Consider the following 22457-nt stretch of genomic DNA (forward strand, 5'->3'; position numbering starts at 1 on the left):
CAAAAAATAAAATAAAATCTCAGTCTCGGTTTTCAGACTATTTCAGTTGGGCTTGGGAGTTGTTTGTTTTAAAAAAATCTGGTGAGTTTTTGATTTCCAGCTTGTTGCGATTGGGAGGTCCCTGAATTGTGAAAAAGGGCTCAGCACATTTCCTTTGAAAATTGGATCTTTTCAAGAGGTCTCTGGTGAGACCCCCGTAGTAACTGGTCTCTGTTGAGAGTTTTGGCTGAGAGACTGAAGCTAGATCCTGAAGCTTGTGTCCGTGCACCTGAAAAAAAGAACTTCATTTTGCAAAGTTCTTGGAGAAGTGAGTGCTTCTAAAAGGAGAGGACCTTTCTGTTCCCATTCCTATAGCATTTGAGTTGTGCTGAAGGGATGCTTTGAGAGATTAAAGTATAGCACAGCAGAGTCCATCGGAGAGCTATCGATGAAGACCTCATTGAGCATCTCGTTGTCTCAGCATGTAAAGTGAGCCTTGGTCTCCATCCAAAACCAATCTGCACACAGGCCCGAGTGTGTTCAGATTTGCGCGCGACCGCCAGATAACCACTTCATCCAGTACTAATGCCCATCTACAGACTCCTTCTGCCCATGTGGAATCTGTACAAGTGAGAACGAAGTGACTTAATCGAGCGAGGCCCAGCCGGCAATGCCAACCGTCTGCAAAGAGTTATTTCTTCTTCATCATTTTAAAGCATAATAAAATCCTCTGCAAATAAGCTGCAATCCGAGGGCGTTCTTCTGGGCTGTTTGGATCCCGCTTTCCTCTCTCCGGCACATCTTGATGTGCATCTTGTAAAACCGTTTATGGCATAACGTTACACAAACGCAATACCATGCCTGGCTGGTTTTATTAGATCCTGCAGGCCACATGGTCCAACATCCGCATGAGAATCCCTCACTTTGTGGGTGGCTTTCAGAAGTAGCCCTGGATCCAACAAGTTGCTGCTCTTGCTGAAGTCAATGGGAATCAACTGAGCCTAACACCAATAGCATCAGACCCTTCCATTTCCCCCCCCAACTCCGTCTTCGTTGGGACCTTTCTTACGGCAAGGAACTTTTGCAACCTTTCCACTACTTGGCAGGTGGGAGAGGAAGAAGAGAAGTGGAAACCTTATGATGAGGGTATAAAGGTTAAAAATAAATCAGGAACTCCATTTTAACAAACTGAGAACATAGCCAGGCAGACAGCTGCCAAGTTTCCCTGCGTGAGTGCTGTGCCCCTCCCAGGCAGCTGAAGAATAGGTTTCTTAGCACTGTATCACCTTTTACAACACTTATTTTGATCCGATTAGGCCACTGACATATCAGAGTAGTACACCGAGACCTACAGGATGGTTTATCTTTAAATCATCTACTTGGGAGCGGGCCACGCTCTAGGGTTATGCATTTTCTGCTAACTGGATGCAAGGTCACTTTGTTATTCCTTCACCTCTGGCAAATGTTTTACCCACCGTCTTCCTCCCCTGCCCATCTCATACTTGGCTGGTTTGAGCTTTGGCTGTTTGCAAGTCTATTAACTTTTGTTTCTTTCAGATCGTGTATTTAAATTGATTTTGAAATGTCACCTTTAATTTCAGCAAGTCCTTGTAGATAAGCAACTCTCTCCACTGGGAACAAAATGTTGTTGCAAGGGACTGCTTTTCGGCACAGGGAAAGCAGAGGGCTTTTTCAGTGCAGGAAGCCACGATTCTGGAACAACATTTGGGTTCAGCGTCTTTGTCTCTTTTAGGTCAAGAGACCATTGTAAGCATCTCCCACTGATGCCCTCTCGGGTACTAAGTTGCTGCCATGTCCAAGGCGTCCTCGCATGCTGATGCTGAGTACCACAGCCAGTCGAAGAACACTATAAAAAGTGGTTGGTGGTTTTAAGAATGAAACCAGGTCCTGACTGGGTTTTTTTTTATATATATATATTTTTTTTTTAAATGATCAAGTGCGTAGTGCAGGAGAATGGATCTGAAAGCAAGTCAGCACCCTCTGCTTCAGGCACTTTGCTGAACAGCTGGAGTTATTGAGTAAATCACACTTTTCCCTTCCAAGTGGTTTACATTTATCAATGCTCACATTGCCTGTAGGAGGCGGGTCCTGTCTTATCGATTTGAGCTGGACAAGAGCTTTCCAATGAAATGCGCTTCATCGGATAGGCGAGTTCCTCTTGACTTACAGCAAAAGTTACGCAGAAACTTCTGTTGGGAAGGTTTCTCCGGCCCAAAATAGAATTGAATGAGGAACCGGTCCAGTCATCCAGTGGTAGATGGATGCTCCTTTGTGGGTAATAAAGGTTGAATCCTCTGCTCATAGATTTGAACCAGCCATACCAAAGACTGGTCGCCATTGGGTACTACACCAAGCAATCCCAAAACGTGAGAATTGCCCATCAGCTTTGTTGTTTGGCCAGGCATGACGTCAAACTCTTGTATAGCCAGAGAGAGGGGTGAAGACTCTCACAATGAAGGCAGACAAAAGGAGTACGTAAAATGTACATGGGCCATAGAGTCTACCGTAAGACCCTTCACATTGCAAAGGTTAGGTGTGATACCACGTTCTTGACACCAGTGCCCTGAAGTCTGGTCTCCCATCTACTTCTGTTGACTTCTGAGATGTGCTTAAGGGTATGGTTTATATGAAAGATGCTGGAATAAAATATCTGTTTTATATCAGCTAGATAAGGGGATGCCTGCTGGGCACCGGAAAATCCGTCAGCTTGTTCTTGTACCAAACCGATACCCTGTCTTGTAGGAGAAATGAATAAACGGGCCCAAGCATAACATGTATATAAAAAGAAAATTTAAAATATCTGAGGCCATATGGACTAAGCAGAGGTATTTTCTAGCTGTCTAGTCTAACGTTTGGTATCATTTTTCTCTAGGATTACAGGGGCTTTCACCTCATAAATTTGTGCCTGTTTTAGGTCATTAATCTTTCTTTACATGTCGCCCTGCAATTTTAGAGCTTTGCCACCATCTGGGATCACATTTTAAATGGAGTTTCCACTCAGTACGTTCCTTTTCATGAAATTATTTATACATCTAGAAATATATAATAAATATATCAGGGCTGGATGGTTTTAAACATTTTCAGTGCTTTCGCAAGGGCTTACTCTGTGTGGAAAAGCTTGTCTTCTCTAATAGAGAGTCATAAAGGTGACCAATAAAAGGATCACTTTTGCAATATGCTCTTAAATGGCAATTTAAAATATTGGCGAATAATTCTGCCTCGTCTTTTGTTCGGGGATTTGAGCTTTGTTGCCGAGACATTGCAGGCCATTTAGCTGCATTATTGTTGCCAAATCGGGAAAATGGAGCAACCTGGGTAACAAATCCCTGTGTAAAGGACGTGCCAGGAAAGCACCAATGTGTATCAGCTTGATGCTGATGGATGTAAATGATGGATCTTGGCTGGAGACACAGGGCAAGAGGTCTGGATGTGAGGCTTGGGTTCAAGATGTTCAATGCTGGGGCCTACCAGTTGCGAAGGTGAACCCACCAGGGAAAGGAGGTGAGGGCTCTTGCTAAGACCGTGAATCCCATGGTCGGAGAGACGGCATTCTGGGTGAGTTAACACCTCCTTGGAAGACAAGGCTCTTTGGGTAAATCTGGTATCTTTTATTAGTCTAATAAAAGATATTGGATTTACCCAAAGAACCTCATCTGCCTATGCCCTTAGACCAACACAGCTACGACCTACACCTCTGGAAAGCATTCGTTCCCATTGGACATCTGCAAAGATGTCCCTAGAGCCACAGTAGACCAATGCTTCAGAGCCTGGATGCTCTGAGCGCTGCACCCAGGAGTTTTTATCTGGGCTGTAGCAGCTTGTTGAAGAGCTTTTGGATGGGACTGGCTGACAGACTTGGAAATAAATGGATTCCAGCCAAAAGAACCTGCAAAGTGCTGAACATCCTAAACGGCTTTGGTAGATCACATCCTAAATGTCACTGATGGTCTAGGAAGTGCCTCTAGCCTTCATTGGGATGGAGGCAGGTCCACGCTGTGATGTACAGTCATGTACATCTTGTATATAAGAAGCTTGATTCATGCTCCCTTTCTTGCTTGCAGAAAAAGTTACAGTTGTCAGCTCCGATCCCAGTTTCCCCGGCAGTGGACGGTAGGCTTGTCCTCCCACCCACCCACTGCCATAACTGCAATCAGAGCGTGATCCACGCCCTCCAAGCCAAATTAGACATTTGGCTGACATCATTAACAGGCATTTTCCCTGCAGACGGCAAACAACGAGACCGCACGAGGGTCCTGGGGTCCTTGGCCCGTTTCAGTGGAGAGGGCTGTCGCAAGCTCTGCCAATTGGTTTAACGGGGTTCTGCACAAATAGATATCCCAAATAGCTCAGCAGTTTCCAGGGTAATTTTAGCTCCTCCAAAAATGTGCAGAATAAATAGATGAATCTGTAATATGTCTACAATTAACTCTATGTACAGCAGGCCCCTCCAGGGCATGCCATGTGGGAGCAGTGTCAATAAACAGACATGCCCTGGACCATGGAAATGTGGTCTTTATTATTTGGGCAGGAGGCTTTTGACCATGAGCTCGGGTGCAGCCTGGAAAAGCAAACAGGTCAGTTATAGATCGCCTCTTTTTTTCCCCTGCCCAATACGCTGGAAACCGAGATCTGTCATTTAATGGTGTCCCAGGTAAAATAGAGACCTAAAGGCAACCCACGGTGCCAACCAGGGCTGACTCATTAACAGCAGAGCCCGGCTTGCGATGCGAATGTCTCATCCGTGGTGGGAGGCTTTCACCTCCACGAGCGACTTTGCAAGTGCTGCGCTGTGAACTTGTAGGAGCCTCCCCGAGGAGATGTTATAACACAGAGGCAGAAAATTGCACAGCTGAATTTGCTCCCAGGACCCTTTCCCCTCCAGCGTCTGCAGCCACATGTGCAGGCATCGCTGCGCGAGAAACCCAATGCCCAGATGCAAATCGTTGCTCCGATTTTTCATGCTCTTAACTATTCGCTGCTGAGGCTTCATCCAGGGAAGGAGGGAGGGACTTGCCTCCACTTCGAAGAGCCCTGTATGCTGGGAAGGCTGGGAAAGGGGTTAAAAATGAACCAGCAGATTATATATAAAAGTAAAAATATATGCTCTACATCTGAAGTTTATTTAGGTCCTTGGGGAGAGTGGCGCGGCACTAAGTCTCTAGTAAATTGCCAACATTTTATGGTCGTGCTGGCACAGAGTCAAATACACATCTCCTTGGCTTAAGTTGCTGTCTTAAAGCAGGCAGATTCCAGTATGTTTTTCTGTGAGCTGAATATTACTATTGAGTGGGCGAGGGAAGCCCTGCCCAGCAAGAACTTGTAGGTAACTTTCTTTCTTTAATAGATCTACCGGGACTTAATTATTTTGATGTTGCATTACTGGAGAACCACCACCGGTACCCCTGCTGACCCACCTGGACATTAGAGCTCCAGGGGGAGGGGGAGGATTGAGACAGATGAAACTTTTTAAATTTTGTTTTTATTGGATTTGTGTTAATAATTGGGTATTTTCAAAGGGGCTATATATTCATCTAGGTTTGCTCTTCTAGACATAACTATATATTAGCGTGTCTATCTGGGTGTATATATTTTGAACGTGCACGTGGTGTATACATGCGGAAATGCTTTATAGATGGGGTTTTCAAAAGTGCCTAAGGCCATTGAGCTGTTTGATTCACGCTGCATTTTCTTTGCAGATTCTTGCCCTTTGTACAAAAAGCACTTTGCAGTGCCTCGGTGACGGTTGCTGCACGTATGGTATATAGTATATCCTTACCCAACACAAAATCCCATCAGCAAAGCAGTGAAGAGTTCAGCTACCTAATGGCACGTGACCTCTATTCCTCTAGCATCTGATATTGTAGGCTCTCACCTGCAAAAATATATGCCTCTTTATAACCAGTTAGTCTAACGGTGCCACCCTGCCCTACCTATTATTGCTCCATTAAAGGATCTATATTTCAGCATTAACACACCCACTGTGCATCACCATACCCTTGACTATGCCCCACTAGCTTTCCAGTGCTTTTCCCCTGAAATCCTTACCCTCATCTCTATATAGAAACCAGACTTTCCCCACCCTTTGGCTCTCCTGTACTTTCCTGGCAAACCACATCTATTCCTGTTTGGCGATCTGAGCCCTGAGCTGCCGTTGCATTGAGGTAGTATTGTTGCGTGCTGAAATGGGACGGGACAACGGGGGAGGTCACCTCTTGGACCGCTGCATCCAACTCAGCGGCGACATCGGATATAAGGTTCGGATGCAGACTCTGCGAAAGCAAAGTTCAGGGAAGTTTGAATCCTGACTCTCAGGTTTATTCCTCTGTAGGGTGCTCCAGGGTCTCAATAGGTTTGGCACTTTATGCAGAGGGTGCCCTGAAAATGAGGACCAGAAAAGTAACTTGGGGTCCATTTCTGAAGAAAATTGGCTCTAACAGATGCTGTTTCCCTGCCGCAGTTGTGAGTATGGAAGGACCGAGACTAGCTCCGAGGGGCTGATCCACAGCCCATTAAACCCATTAAAAGGAAGTCATTTCCAAGATCAGGGGTTACTGACGCTTTTTGGAGCCTGAGTCTCACCGGGATCTAAGTCATTTATGAGACGGGGACTTAAGCTGCTTGCAGCCTTTCCCTTGGTTTCACCCCTTTTGCAGTTTGACACATTATTAACTTTAAAACCATAACAAAGTCATTTCAATACCAGCCTCGCTGTTCTTTTGAGTGCTGATCCTCATACCAGAAGCACAGTGACCAGCATGGATGGCCCTGGGACATGGCAGCAATGTGATCCTTGCAAAGGATGCTCTTTAGTCCCCCCTAAAAAGTGGGTAGCTGGATTCTTTTTGGTATTAGTCACTGCCATAAAACAGGAGGGGATAATATTACGTTTTCGCTTTTCTTGGTCAATTTATTATAGGCTACTACATATTTCTGAATGACCCTGGGTGGGTTTTGTAAGAACGTCTTCTGTAAGAATATTTAAGGTGTCCACCCAAGTAGGCAACACAGTGATAAAGAGCTCTGCAGAAAGGCTGCAGAGTTATTTGGGGCAAGGCAGTGGAAATCTTCTGCTGAATCTGAATAAAATTCCCTTGCTGTGTCTCTGGTCCCCACCTCGTTACTTATCTTTGAGGCCATCCGCTTCCCTGTGCTCTTTGACTTTGCACATAAATGCACCACAGCTGGTAACACAGGAGGCTCCGTCCTCATGGCGAAACAATAACATACGTAGCCCCGTGCTTTTTTGCAGTAAGGGGGACACAACGTGGGACGTGTTTTCATAGGCATAATACTGTAGTATATGCAGAAGGGCCTGGAGATCTCCCTGGCCTGAGAAAAGGGTATCTAACAGTGGGATTAAATACTTGATCGGAGTTCAGGGACAGGAGGTGGGGAGGGAGATCCATTTACAATCCCAAAGAAGAGCATTTACTCTGGCGTATAATAGCCTTCTGTTGGGGTTTAGTGGCGTATAGTTTAATAAATGAGAAGTCTTCAGGTACTTAGCGCTGTAATAGTTCTCACTAAGAACATAATTAAACCATAGACTCCTTTGGGAGAAAACCCCCCCCCGGTTAATTGTGCATATTTTTAGAATCCGTTACCAACCCTCATAAAAATTGGGTAGATACAAGCCAGAGTGTGTGCCGGAGCTGGGAGCGTAGGATTCGTGTATCGCAGCAAGCAACCCTGCCCAAGCATCGCTTGAGAATCGCACATCACAAATCTGTCCCATGAATTATGGAATTAATTTTCCCTGATCTTATTTCAAAACACGTTTGTAGCAGTGGGGTTTTTTTGTTTTTTTTTCCTTTCCTCCCTTGGCTGGTTGAGGCGAGAGGACGGCTGTAGGTTTATTATTGCACAACTGGGTTTTCACGGAGCGGTTGCTATTTCTGACCTGAAACGTTCTGCACAACCAGCCAAAACTTGTGGCTGCTGCTAAGATGAAATGTCCGCAGGTCTCCCCTCCGTGTTGGTCACTGCAGGTTTTCCTACATCCGGTTCATTTACTTGGGTCCCGGTTCATTCCTACTAGCCCTATCTTCCTGGGGCTCCTGATTTCTCTCCATGAAAAAAAAACCCAAAAACATCTTGGATGCTGGGATGCTCCAGAGAGGAAGTCAAGCCCAACGGTGTGATAACGCCCACAAAATAAGCAGAGATGATGAGATGTTTTTCCTCCTCCGTCAATTTTGACACGGCTGCCGCATCGCAATGTTTCCGTAAGCAAGGCTCGTGCTGGGAAAGCGTTGGCTGGGTCCGGGTTGCGCCTAAATGTCAACACGTGCTCTGCATGCCTTGCCCCGGCCTTGGCAATACGATGGGGAGATCCACGGTGGGAGTCATCTGGTGGCAACGGAGGGAGGGGGCGGGTGGGTCATCACCACCCCGAGCTCCAAGTTGGCAGCTGGGAGGTTGAACGTGCAAGAAAAACAGAGTGAATTTTCCAGCAGGTGCCTGCGTGTCAGGGGTGCTGGGGGCGGCTCAAACTCACTGCTGCTCTGGAGCTCCGCTCCGGTCTCAACACCCTTTGCTGAATAAACACTGGTTTCTCCCTGGGAAAGCTGCATCGTGCTACACCCATGATCCTTGGCCATATGGAAAGCATTCGGCAGGAACACACACACACAATGCACTCCTCCTGCTTTGCCTTTTGTTTCTTGCCTCCCCTCTCAGAGTCTTTTAACCAATATCTTACATGCCCAAATCCCTTTTCTGTTGCTTACAGCATTTTTACTTTATTTACTTGAGATTTATGGTTGAGAGAGGTGAGTGCCGTGTTGGGGAGGAAGGCGATGCTAGGGAGAATGCCTCCTGCCTGAAACGGTCTCCCACCAGACACGCTGCCTTCCTCTCGCAAAAACAAAATGAGACGTTTGCAAGGAGCAGCGTGTCCCCTGCCTGTATTGGCTCATTTGCGTTGCATATCTTTTGAGGCTGATTTATCTTACGTGCTGTACAGCATTGCACCTATCAGCTGGTAATAGGGAGGGAATACCATGCTTTCCGGCATGGATTATTGACCTCAAGCTAAGCAACTCCAGTTGTTAATAAACCCTTGAGGTCAATAATTAATAAAACCTTGAGGTCATTACCAATGGCATGATTCTTACACCAGAACAAAAGCATGGCTTTCCCCCTTTTTTTTGCCATGTTTTTGTTCTGGTGTCAGAATCGTGCCCTTGGTAATGAACGTGAGAGTCATGGAATAGGAAGGAACTTCAGGGGGCCTTTATGGGGTCGGAATAAAGAGCTTAAAATGCATCTCTTGGGTCTAGGAATCAGAACTTGTGGCAGAGATTATATCTTTTATTAGACCAACTAGATATTTGAACAAAAAACAAATATTTATTTGCAAGCTCTCTTGAGTCTAGGCTAATGTCAAACATATACACAAGTCTCTTTTTACCCGGTGACAAAGGGAAGGTGCAGATTTAGAAAGGGACTCCAGGTCCAAGTGCTTTTTCCTGCCTTTATAATGGGGGAACTCAAGAGGCTCCAGGATATTCGGGTATTTCTCTGAACCTCTGTGGCCTGCACCTCGCAGGAGAAAAGGTGTCCTAGCACCTGAGCGTGTTGTGTCCCAGCACCTTCGCTTACAGTCCTTGCTATAAAGCAAAGCAGTGCAGAGGGGTTCATAATCTGTTTGGTAAAGAGGGGAAAGTTAAAAGAGCGCATAAAGCATGTTTGAACAGGTTTGGAGAGCGTGGGTGACGGTGCTGATTGCTGCTGCTTTCAGCCACTTATTCATCCTTATATCTGCTGCCCTGATTTCAGATGATCCCTCACAAACCCACATGACTCGCTCTCCACATTGCAATGACCCCGTTGAGCGTTGACCCAATGTGCAAAGAAAATAAAGCAAAGGGCAAAAACATTGCTGAGCACACTGGAGTCATGGCGGAAAACATGTCACGAGTCTGCCCAAAGTGCTGGGCTTGCTCGCAGAGAGTCAAACTTCCAGATGAACTCCAAGCTGCTCCCGCATGGTGGGGGAAAGAGCCCTCGCGGCACTTCAGACGGCCGGTCTGGCTGACCCAGGATGCAGGGGAGTCGTGGCCTCCCACCCCCTTGCTGCAGTGGACTTGGCACAGCGCCTTGACCTTTAGGTTGCTGCATCCTCTCCCAGTGTCAGAGGAAGGAAGGATGCGGTCTCTTGTCCTGAGGGGTTACAGCAGCCTCAAACCCGTATAAAGCAACAGCTTTATTAATTCCAGCTTTGCTAATAAGGAATTACAATAGTTGTGGGATTTGGCAGGGAGAGCGCACTCAATTGCCATCCATCGTACAATATTTTCCCTGTATTGTTTATATTTTTGATTTAGCTGCAAATAATTTAAAGATGTGTTGTGTCTCCTTCAATTAAAATTGGCATTTTCAGCCATTTTTCCTGTTGTGCTGTCAGGGTTTTTAAACAGCGCTAATGAATTTGAGCTTTTGCTAGACATGCTAAGGTGGATCATTAACTGGTTGCTGTTTGCATGAATTGTGGCATTGCTTGGGGCTGCCGCTGCTAATTTCTTCGTAGGGATTCTCATTGGGGTTGCAACATTTGGGGCTTGATTGTCCTGGATAGAAAATCTGGAGCATCAATAAGGAAAAAAGCAGGTTGATATAAGATTGGCACGGTTACAGATGTTATCAAATGTTACCCAAGGTTAACATCACGTTTGGATGTTTTTCATTTAAATGATGGGTTTGTATAGATTATTTGTTTTAATTTTAAACACGCTGAGATGTGGACCGCCGCTTTGAAGCTGAAGATCTGGGTTCGCTTCTTGGCTCCGTGACTCGCCTGTTTGGTGACCATGGGAAATCATTTCCTCTCTCCTTGCCTCAGTTTCTCTATCTGTGCCACTGTTTTTATGATGCTTGGATAACATGCCTCAATATTTATCAGTGAAAAGGTTATAAACGTGAAGTGTTAAAGCAGAGGAATGATACCTAAGCAATTAGTGTGGGTAAAAAAAAAATTGCTAATTATTTTTGGTGGGAAAAATTGAGATTTAAATTTAAAAATGCTCCTGAAAGTTGTTCATTTCCTGATGGGAACAAAAGAAAACTAGGAAATGTTTCAGTTTAAAAATATATATATATTGTTTTGGGTTGAATTAATGGAAAGCTTTTGAATGACAACTTTGCAGACAGCATGTCAGGTATTTTGGGGGGGAATGAGTGAAAATGGGCATTTTTCAGGTGCCACTTTCTATCAACATTGTCCAACTGGCTCCATAATCATCTGAGTGATGCTCTATGCAGAGGGGAGGCCATGCCAAATGATGCATCTTTTTTTGACTCTTTCAGACCCAACCTGTGCCCAACCCAATTGCCTACTTCATGCACTGGTCACCATGGTGGTTTCACCAGTTTGAGACCTTATGCAATCATTTGGTTGAGCTGATCGCGCCCTTCTTGATCTTCATGGGACGTCGCATGTGCATCCTCAACGGCATCTTACAGATTCTTTTCCAGGTAAGACCGTCCCATTTTTGCTTTGATAATGCTACTGTGTTAGCCAAGCAGTTGTTCCTGAGGCCTTCCCTTTTGATACGTGTTGTAGCACGAGTGTGCGAACCCTCGGGATGCGCAGTAATGCAGATTGCAGAAGAATGGGATGGTTTCGCTTGGATCACTAGTTTGAATCCCGCCCGGGTTGGTGACAGTCCAGAATTACATACTGACTGTTCTTTGGCGATGTCTTTACAAAGAGACATTTGTCATAGCATTTCCCAGAGACTTGTCTACATCAGGTTTGTGTAATTACTGACCTTACAGGAAAAGCTGCCAAATAACGTCGGGATTAAACTAAAGGACTGCCTTTGTGAAAGTCATAGGACCCCAGCTCCGGCTAAAGGAAACGATAAAACTGAGTGAGTTTTGCTCTCTGTCCAAACCAGATTTTATTCAGGAAAACTTCCCCCACCCCCACCAAGGCTGGATTCTCCCAAGAATGATTTAATGTTTATAATTCAGTTGTTAAGGAAAAGTGCAGGCTGTTCATCATCACTCGAAATGCTTTCATTTCACTTCTCAGCTGTGCCAGTTTTGATGGGCTTCGGGTCGTGGTGGTGGTGCATTTTGTCTTTTGGGACTCGATCCCCCCACCTTCAAAAATGAAAAATCTATAACCGCATCGAAAAATCTGTCAAAAATTCAGAAAAGAGACAATCAGAGAGAAGTAATGTTGCTAGCCTGTTTTGGAAGGTTACATTTTTTTTAATTTACTTTCTTCTTTTTTTTATTAAATTCCCACTAAAGTATCGGTTGAACATATTTTCGGCATCAGGAAACTCCTGTTTTGTAGCTGTTGCTGCTTTTGTCAATGCATGTGATGCATAGAGTGGAGCGCGGCATAGAAATTCTCTTGGTAAGCCACAAAAATGTTGATCAAAATGAATAAAGACTATGTGACCTGAAAGCAGGAAAATGATGAGCTTCAGGCTGGAACGTCCCTTTGCTCTTGCCCCCAGTCGTAGTTCATTTGTCTAGGCCCATTGGCCCATTTGTTTCCTTTGTGCACCCTTTTGGTCCGAGTTTATCATATGCCTGCAGCACGCTGGTGCTTCGTGAAGTCTCGTCTTGGCCTCCGAACTCCCGCAGATAGTCATCTACTAAGTCCATGTCAGAGTAGAACAAGCTGGAAGTGGTCTTGTTGACTGCTTGATTGTCTCTTCATTGACTAATCCAGATCTACCAGCTGGAGGAAAAAAAGGCCGATTCAGTTTGGGGCTTGGGGCTCGATCTGCAAAGGGGACTTAGGCTACATTCAGAATACCTCACTAGCTGCTGGCATTTGTAGCCCTTGGTTAGGGACCGTGTCTCCTTCTCTAATGCACAGGGACAGTGGGATGCTGAAGAGATGAGATGCGTGCAAGCCAACAGGCTGCGTGGAGATCCGGTGAAGCTAACGTGTGGCTAAGAAGAGAGATAGGTCTTAAGCTTTGCTCTTGTCTTGCAATTTGGACTGCAGGGAGGTATCTGCTTATAACCCTGAACCCTGGCGTGCATGTGCAAATTACTTCTCAGAAAGCAGCTGAAGGAGAAGATGGTGCCACCACCTCCTCTTCTCCTATAAACCAGCGATGAGGGTAGGAGCATTGCCAGCAGATGGAGGCAGTGATTCTTCCCCTCTGTTCTGCACTGGGGAGGCCACATCTGGAGTCCTGTGTCCAGCTGTGGGCCCCACTACAGAAGGAATGTGGACAAATTGGAGAGAGTCCAGAGGAGGGCAACGAAAATGGTTTGGGGGCTGGGGGCCAGGGCTGGTGAGGAGAGGCTGAGGGAACTGGGCTGATTTAGTCTGCAGAAGAGAAGACCAAGGGGGATTGAAGAGCAGCCTTCACCTCCCTGCCAGCGGGCTGCAAAGAGGATGGAGCTGGGCTGGTCTCCGTGGGGGCAGATGACAGGACAAGGAGCAATGGGCTCCAGCTGCAGCAAGGGAAGTTGAGGTTGGATATTAGGAAAAACTTTCTCACGAGGAGGGTGGTGAAGCACTGGAACAGGTTACCCAGAGCGGTGGTGGACTCTCCATCCTTGGAGGTTTTTAAGACCCAGCTAGACAAAGCCTTGGCTGGGAGGATGTAGTTGGGGCTGGTCCTGCTTGGAGCAGGGGGTTGCACTGGATTTGACCTCCTGAGCTCCCTTCAACCCTCATTGTCTGTGATTCAGTGACCTGGGTTCAGTTCATTCCTCTCCCCAACCTACATCCCTCACCTAGGAGAGGGCATTAACTCCATCAAGGTTTTCCAAGACGGGGCTCTCTCATTCTCTCCTGTTGAAGTTTCTCCAATGTGCCTGCTTGCGCATTTGGTCTCTTGTGTGCAGACGGCCCGTCTTCTCCACCCTCGGCAGAACCAGGCCTTTTGTGTGTCCTTTGATGCCTGGTGGTTATAAAGATGGTGACATTGATAACCCAAGGAGAATGAGACGAGCTTATCAGCTGGGGCTTGGTTAGTGATTTAAGAATGGTATCCTGTCACATGCACTGTACAAGAATGCAGCCTCCAGGCAGTGCTTTGGACTGCCTTCTCGTGTCTGTAACCGTAGGACATTACAGTTACATCAGCCAGATTTACACGGGCTTCACAAAAAAGGTCACAGACTGGATGTTTTTCAGTCAGCAGGGCCAGATGAGATTCATCCCAGAATATTCAAGGAATTGGCTGAGGTCATTGCAGAACTGCTGGTTATTGTCTTCAGGAGCTCCTGGAGGTCAGGTGAGGTCCCAGGAGACTGGAAAAGGGCAAAGATAGTGCCCATCTTTTTATTTAAAAAAAAAAAAGGGGGGAACAAAGAGATCCCAGGGCATTACAGACCAGTCAGCCTAAATTCAATACTCAGAAAAATATTGCAGAGTATCATCAGGGAATCCTCTCCTAAGCAGGATAACAAGATGTCAAGGAGCAGCGAGCATGGGTTTGCCATGTAACCAACTGGATTTCCACCTGTGACAAGGTGACAGACTTTGGGGAGAGTAGTGAAAGACTTTAGCAATACTTTTGGACACAGTCTCCCATGATGTTCCCATAAGCAAACAGTCTTTGTGAAATGACTGCATGGTTGGTGCGTAACCTATCGTCATGCTCAAAGAGTCATCTTCGGTGGCTTGATGTCTAACTGGGAGACTGCATGGAGCATGGTCCCCAGGAACGCATCCGAAATCTGGCACCGGAGGATGGGATTGAGTGCACAATCTGCCTGGGGTAGCAGACACTTTGGAGACCAGAACTAAGATTCAAAATGAACTTGATAAATTAGGAAAATGCTCTACAATAAATCGAGTTAAATTAATATGGACAAGTGCGAAGCACTGCACTGAGAATGGAGGGGCTAAAGGCACAAATACAAATTGGCGGGTGACTGGCGGGGCTGCAGTACTTCAGAAAAGGGGCCTGGGGGTTATAGTGCACGCACAAGCTGAATGCAAGTCAGCAGTGTGGTGTTGTTTCGAAAAACCTAATAGCATACTGTGATGCATCTGTTAAACTTCCTAAGGTCCCTTCCAGTGCCACTTTGCCTCTCATTCTTAGTTTTTTCAATGGTGACAGCCTGGTTTGCATGGGTGCAGTCACCATGGGTTTGTGTATTCAGTGACACGCCCATATTTGGACCTAATTTGAGCTTCCAATTTAGGAAGAAATCCTGCATTGTGCTGCCAGGATTTTGCAGTGGCTTTGCACGACATTCATTCTTGTCTTCCAAAATCCCCTAACCTCACTCCCAAAAGTTCAGCTCTCCCTCTCTTGGTCTTTGGGTCACTGCATAGTTGAGGTCCTCTTGCATATGAGATTTATGTTGAGTGTTGAAACACAGACGTTGTTGCCTCCGAATGAAGTCTGGCGATGACCCGTCTAACTTCAGCCATCCTGATGCAGCCAGTGGCCATGCTAACGGTTTCTTGGGGGACCCCCCCCCGCATGACCAACATAATTGCTGGCATGTTGCAGAATTCAGGTAGGAGCCACGGGGATCTGAAAGAGTAGACCACGTACAAGAACAGCTCATAATGACATATTGTAAGCGTGTGCATCGAACCACCCTTTAATTGGCACTTTATTGATAGTTTGCAATTACTGGCTTATTTCTATCACGAGGGGAGTCTGTTAGGGAAAAAAGGGTCCCACTGTAATATGCAGCTCTGGAGCATTTATAGCATTTCAACAAAAACCTGTTTATTTAATATTTACTGCCCTTTTCTTCATTCAGAATGACTTTTATTGACAATACTTCTGCTCTGCAAAGGAAGTAATAAAGTTTAATGTTGATATACCACTTAATTCTGCTTTTCAAGATTTGAATTGACATTACATGCAAGTTTTATTGGACATTTTATAATTGTTATTGGAGTCGTGGTGGCTCGGCTGAGTAAGTGTATTTTTCCAGATTCCAACTGGCCTGGAGAATATTGCTTTGTCAGGAGCCCCCAAAAAAAAAGTGTGAACTTATTCTTCTGACTAGTTCCCATTTGTGAAGGAAAAAGGTTTGCAGATCTGGATAGGAGAGTGAGTAAAAGCAGAACCAGGGATTCCGCTCTCTCATCGCCCTCCCCTCCAAAATATCAAGATTTTTCCTTTTAAAATATACACTGCACAATAGTCAAGACTTTCCTTCACTTCTAGAAGGCGAGATGTCTCAGACGTAGAGCTGAGGGGCCAGCCGTCAAACCTCAAGTCCGTCTGGCGATTTATTTCTTGGAAGGGCCAGCCTCTTTGGGCGCTGGGTGTTACATGTGAACAGTGCAGAGCAATTGAAATCGGAGGTTTCTTGAATTGAAGCCTGGGGGCCTGATACTCTCCTATAAGGTACACAGGTAGATGTAGGCATCTAAGCGTGATCCTGTTCCAGCTAAGAAAACTGAATACCGAAGCGGGTGGGTATCCTCCTCGTTGCGGCTTTGTTTGTGACTCCATTTTAAGGGTTGGGTGACAGTGTGCTACGAACTGTGCCAAACACACCTTTAACCCTGCTGTGAAATATAAACTTTCATTTCTACCTGGGAGAACTTTGACAAACTCTTCTTCTATGCCTGAGGAAGGGTGTTTGTGCCTAAAGGCTTGCAATTAAAGAATTTTTTTTTTTTTGGCAAAAATCTAGTTGGTCTAATAAAAGCTAGCACCTCTACCACGAGTTCTGGTTCCTTCTACAAAAGTAGATGCATTCAAGGGTTTTCAGGGTTTGATCAAATCATGCATAGGTACCTAAATCACTTGCATGATTGCTAGAGTTGGAATTGAATCTATCTCGATTCATTCAAAGAACCAGGACAGGCAGGGAGAGGGAAGTGCAGGACTGTATCTCCATAAATGAGGCCGAGAAGCAGAGAATGCCACAGGCTTCGGTGCAAGGTTGTTGGTGGGTGCTTTCCTGCACGGGTGTGCTTTCCTGCACGGGTGTGTTTTCCTGTGGGTGAGCATTGTAGTACATTTTGAGCCTGTCTACCTTGACAAGCATCCCTTAAACTAAAGGCCAGATGTCTCCCTGTGGGTGCTTTCCTCACTGGCAGTCAGCAGCACCGAGGCCTTTACTCATCAGAAGCTCCTTCATGTAAATAGACCCTGGCTTAAATAACGAGGGAGGGAGTTGAATGCTGGCAGATTCCCACTAGGAAAATCATTATGTGTCATTATTAACCACCAGATTGGAAGGGGAGGTGCAGCGCGGGGGGAGACGACAAAAAGAAGAAAAGCTTTGAGATTTACAGCCGCGGATGTTGCCTTTCACAAGGCATCTGCACGTAGAGCTATGCACGGGCAGCCCGGAGCACGTTTGCCCAGGATCAAAGGTGAGACTAGAGAAAAATGTCATCCAAGATTTTCGAGCGGCCCAGCCAGCCCACATCAGCAGCATATCCCCGAGGCAGGCTCAGGAAGAGCTCCCAAGCCACTAGCACAGCTGCTTGCCGGATCTGCCAAGGGGCCAGGTGCTGTTGCTGGAAGAGCATCTTCCATAGCTTGGCACGCGCGTCCTGCTACAGCCGGCTCCATCTCCGTGTGCGCGAGCGCGCGCTTGGGCCTGTACGTGCTGCTGATTCCCTGCTGCTGGGAACCAGATTTAAAAAGGCCACTCTGATCCCGTGATGGATTGCGATTTAAAACCCCACAACCCCAAGGAAATGTATTTTAGTTATAATGAGATTGCTGTGGGATCTGAGCTTTGGGGCTGGGATTGTGGATTTAGAAGGGCTTTTATCAGGATTTTGCCGTCTCTGCCAATGAATGGCTCGGAGGGAGCACAGGCTATTCCAGTCCTGCTCCTTATATCCCAGTGCTCCTCCATCCTGAACCCCAGCACCCCCTGTTCTTCCAGCCCTGAGCCCACCTGCTCCACACAGTTGCTGGCATGAGAGGCAATTTAAGCAGCGACTACTAAATTGCACCCCTCAGTTTGTGGTGGGATTTAAGGGGAAAACTACGAGTTGGGCTTGCTTTTCTTTGTGACTTCTGGAAGGACCCAAACTCAAAACCCTTCTGTCGTTTGAAGCCCAAATGCCCTCATCCATCATGCTGGCATCATCAGTGACGTGAAAGTATTGTCAGGTGGCAACGGCGTCCGGTTTGGCATGCCTCCACCCCACCCCAGAGTGTTTATTTTCCCATTGCAAACAGCGTCTGGAACGAAGGGGAGGCAGTTCTCGGAGATGTCCAAGACAAACACGCGGCACGGTGTCAGGAACGGCGTTTCCAACATTTACGGCACGTAGAAATCCCAGTCGAAACCAGGAATGGAAATCGCTGCAGGGCGAGCTTCTCAGCCGCGCGGGGGATTTATGGTGAGCAGGTGCCGGACTTGTCATCCCGAGGAGCGCTGCTGCGGATCGTCCCTGCCAGGAAGGAAAAGGAAGGAGAAGCTAAGAGCACAGCCCTGCTCTGCTGAATTACAATGGCCACGGGTGCCAAGCCGCTCTGAGCACCAGCCTGCTCGGAAGGAGCTCGCGTTGGGGTTCAGACTTTGCTCGCGAGGGAGCTTTCCAGGTCCAAAGCCTGCTCCTGCTCCTTTTGGGCTTTCTGCATCCACCAGCACTTGCAGAGGCATGGGCTCCCCTGAGACGAGAGCTCTGCATTTGCCAAAGTGCAAGGCCGGTAGTGATCAGGTGGCCGCTCTGCCCACCCGGACACCTGGGTTCTCCTGTCCCTGCCTTCCCACTGAATTTGCTGTGCTGCTGCTTTCCCTCCCAGCCTGTTGGCCTGTCTTTGCAATTTATACTGCAGGCCCCCAGGGGCAGGGATGTGCTGCCCCTGCCCTTAAGTCACCGAGCCCTAGTCGTGGTGCAATCCTTGGACCTTCCTCCTGTAATAAAAATAATAGCAAGAATCGACCTGCTCCTGCTGAGCACGTTACCGTGGGGGCACAACCCTGTTGAGCTCAGCACATCCCTCGTGAACTCAGAACAGATGCAACTTTCATAGATTTCATAGGCATTAGGGCTGGAAGGGACCTTGTGAGATCATTGGGTCCAGCCTCTGATCATCGAGACCAGATCCCGTGGCTCCAGGCTTCAGAACGGGTGGATCCCAAAACCGGCCTTTAAATAACGGAGGTCCGGCACGAGAGTCCACCAGCAAGATCCAAGCAGGCAAAGGAAAGCAAGGGCCCTTGACTCAGAGAGGGTTTCACCAAGCAGCGCAGCTGACTCCCAAAACCCTGAGGCTGCACGGTTTTGCACGGTGGAGCTTACCCCAGCACACGCATTTCTTGGCTCTTCGCACCAGGCAGTAAAACGAGGCGGTTTGGCAAGCGGGTGCATGAGGGGAGGCAAGAGGGAAGCCAAAAAAAGTAAAGCAAAAGAAGACCTCTTGCCCCTCGGAGCCGGCAAGTAGTGTTGGATTAGGCAAGCAGGAGGAGGGTTGGGGGTGCCAGTGGGAAGGGACTTGAGCCGCACAAGAGCAAGAAAGCAGATCAGAATAATGAAGGGAAAGGCAAGCAGAGAGATAATGGAAAACCGGGGCAGTCCTTCGGCTCCCATGGCACGGTCATACCGACACAGTGGTGAGAGATGCCATCTGGGATTGTTCACAGCGCCTAAGGGAGTTAGGCCCTCAAATCCCATTGGCCCCACGTGGAATTTGGGCATCTAAGTGCCATAAGGTCCTGCAACTGTCCCAACTGCAGACCCCCAGCTTGGAGCCGTCTCAGGGCTCCTATCTCTGAGGGGTTACTTTGGATTTAGGCGCGCTGGGGGTGAGACCAAATATTCAACCCCCAATTTGAAAAGATAAAATGAAAGACAAAGTGCCTATTAAGTGCCTTGCACTGAGCCTACATCTGATGGACGGTTGACGGATGACTTAAGAGTTGTATTGGGACTTGTGGGGTAGGAGCCATCTAATTCAACAGAGTGATTGCAGTGGCAAAAGCAAAGCCGGCCTCTGGGGCTGGTGAGGTTGGAGATCGAGGTCTTTTTTAGCCAGTTTTTGCGCTGTTTCACGGTGCCAGGAGCCCTCGAGGCCTTTCCACATTTTGGCTCCTTCGGCCAAGCCGCTGTCAAGGAAGGGAGAAGTTTTGAGCATTGATATGGGGCCACGGGGAAAGAGGGAGGTCTTTATAAATCAGAATTGACCCCAAAAACTAGCAAGCGACTTGAACAAAGATTCAGGGAGGAGGTGAAGGGCAAGTTGTCCAGTAATGCTTTGGTTGCCTCCGTTGTCCCTCCGCACGTTTCGGTTTAGCACCACGGCCGTGCCAGGAGCGTCATCAGAGCACCGCGACGTCACCGGCTCTTGGAACGGGAAAGGTCTGGAGTCTTTTCCCAGCTGGTCAGGGAGAAAAAAAAAATCGTGTTTTTCAAGTAAATGGAAATTTTCACAAGAGATTTTTTTGGTTGTTTTTGTTAACATGTTTCCAATTCTTTTTTCCAAAAAAAGAAGAAGAAAAGAGAGCCTAAAACTCAAGTCCTTCCAAAATGTAGCAACAGCAGTTTGCTAAAGAATTATCACTTCCGTCTTCTCCAGACTGCTTTGTAGAAAAGGACATTGTTCCTTTTTTTTAATCTTGCTCCTTTTTGGTTTAGCGGCTAAAAACTTGCAAACACCTGCTTCACCTGGGTCATCAGCTAGCCAGTCAATGCCTCTGCAGTGGGGCAAGAAATGACAGGGATGAAGGGGAGGTCTAACCACATGCAGACAGGCATGTACCCCCACCCCTGTCCCTCTGTGTGTGTCTCTCTCTCCCTTCCTCTCGATCATACTCCCCCCGCCTTCTTTCATATGGCATCAAATATCAGCTTCCAGATCTACAAGCCACTGTGGTATTATCGCTCAGTGTGCGGATCGTGCTGCTGTAGTGCCCCAGCTGCAAGGGGCTGTGCTACTAACTCCAGAGCCGGCCGAGGTCACAACAGCAGAGAGAAAAAGGAAGAAAAAAATGAAACGGGGCCCTTGTGCCTCTCCTTGTCCATGCGAAGTGCCTGAATCCACTCTGTTTTCCCCCTTGCCATAAAATAGAAGTGTTGAGCTTGATTTTGCTCTCCGTGTCCATTAGGAGCAGCAGGGTTGCACCACGTATCATGCTGGGAGGGGAAAACCGACTCCTCATTTGCACTTCATTAGGGCACTGGACACCTGAGATAGGAGATGCCTTCTCTCTACTTATACCCACCAACTTCATTAACTTGCATGTGCAGCATCAAAAAATACAAACCAAAGAGCTATGGCTCTCAATGCACTTTGGCTACGTGCATCGTGAGCCATAGCTCTCAGCTCCCCAGCGGTGAAAGCCGTGGTAGGTCTCTGAAGTGGTTCAGCAGAGCATTTATGAATGTGAGTGGGTCTGACCATAGACCGTGGAGGAAGATGTGGATGGCATTTCTGAATGCACTAAATGCTGGTCTCATGTTCAACTGGTTTTGTGACGGGTCCCCCTCCTTTTGTGCTCCAATGCTGTCTGATGCTCCCATCGAGAGTGATTCTAGCCCGTGTCTTTGGACATCCAGGACTCAATCGGTGCATGGTTCCAGCTTTGCATTTATCAACAGGATGGTGATGTTGGAGGAGCTACAGGGTAGACATGCCATTACATTTAAGCCATCTGAAATTAAATACCAAGCTAACCAAAGAAGCTCCAACTCCAAATTGATAGAATCTGAAGTATTGAAATGCCACTGCATTCAAATTCACGAACAGCTCAGTAATATCTATTGCAAGGAGAGGCCACCAGACCAGGCAGGGGTATACCAGCTCATACCACCCCCAAACTGGGTAAATAGCATGGCTTGTATAACAGTGTCTGGTACTAGTTACCAGCAAGTTAAGTTCTTGCATTCTGCAGTAGTCAAGAGTGACTTGGAAACACTTACTGTTAGCCGTAGGAGTGCATTTAATTAGCTTCTGATTCAGAGCTCTTTCTTTTTTTTTTCTTTTTTTTTCCCTTTTTTTTTAATCATTAAATAAAGTGTCACCCCTACCCCGCGCTGTAAACTCTGTTTTGATTGTGGCTGCACTAACCCCTTTGGGCATCATTCAAATTGCGCTAAACAGTTTCTTGAGGGCGCTGGTTTCTCTCAAAATAAACCGAAGCCCAGCTTTGACAAGCTCTAATGAAAAACAAATTGTTATATTACTTAGAAAAATAATTTGAAGGAAGTTTGAATTAGTTGTAAAGGTGGAAAAGGTTCAGCTACTTGAAAATAGAGTTTTGGAAGGTATTTATTTTAACCATTAAGGCCGTTGCCTTGAAATACAGCTTTGTTTGTTTCAGAATGCGCCTAACGAGAGACATGAATCATGCTGTTAATCAGTATGTGAACTTGATTAATTGGAAAGGGGCGGGAGGGAGAGCAGGGCCATCAGCGGTTCCCAAAGGCGGAGTTGCCTGGCAGGGCTCTGAATAGCAGCCCTCGAGCTGGGGTGATTTACCACCCGTCTGCTGCTCACACTTGGAGAGAGACTCCCAAGAAATCTGGCTGCTTTGGGAGGTGTGGGGTGGGGATTTAATTAAAAATCAAATGTTGTCCTTTGGGA

General features: G+C 46.9%; 1 protein-coding gene across 2 annotated transcripts in view; it reads left to right on the forward strand.

The window, feature by feature from the left end:
• LMF1 (lipase maturation factor 1) overlaps positions 1–22457 on the forward strand; it is a 294472-nt gene that overhangs the window by 191826 nt on the left and 80189 nt on the right. For both annotated transcript variants that reach the window (XM_090023611.1, XM_090023610.1), the window contains one exon: positions 11308–11475. In XM_090023611.1, coding sequence (XP_089879737.1) covers positions 11308–11475 — 168 coding nt within the window. The remainder of the gene's footprint in view (positions 1–11307; positions 11476–22457) is intronic.

Source organism: Crocodylus siamensis, chromosome 12 (genome assembly GCF_052110815.1).
Source record: "Crocodylus siamensis isolate JL-2025a chromosome 12, ASM5211081v1, whole genome shotgun sequence".
In the NCBI taxonomy this organism is placed as follows: Eukaryota; Metazoa; Chordata; order Crocodylia; family Crocodylidae; genus Crocodylus; species Crocodylus siamensis.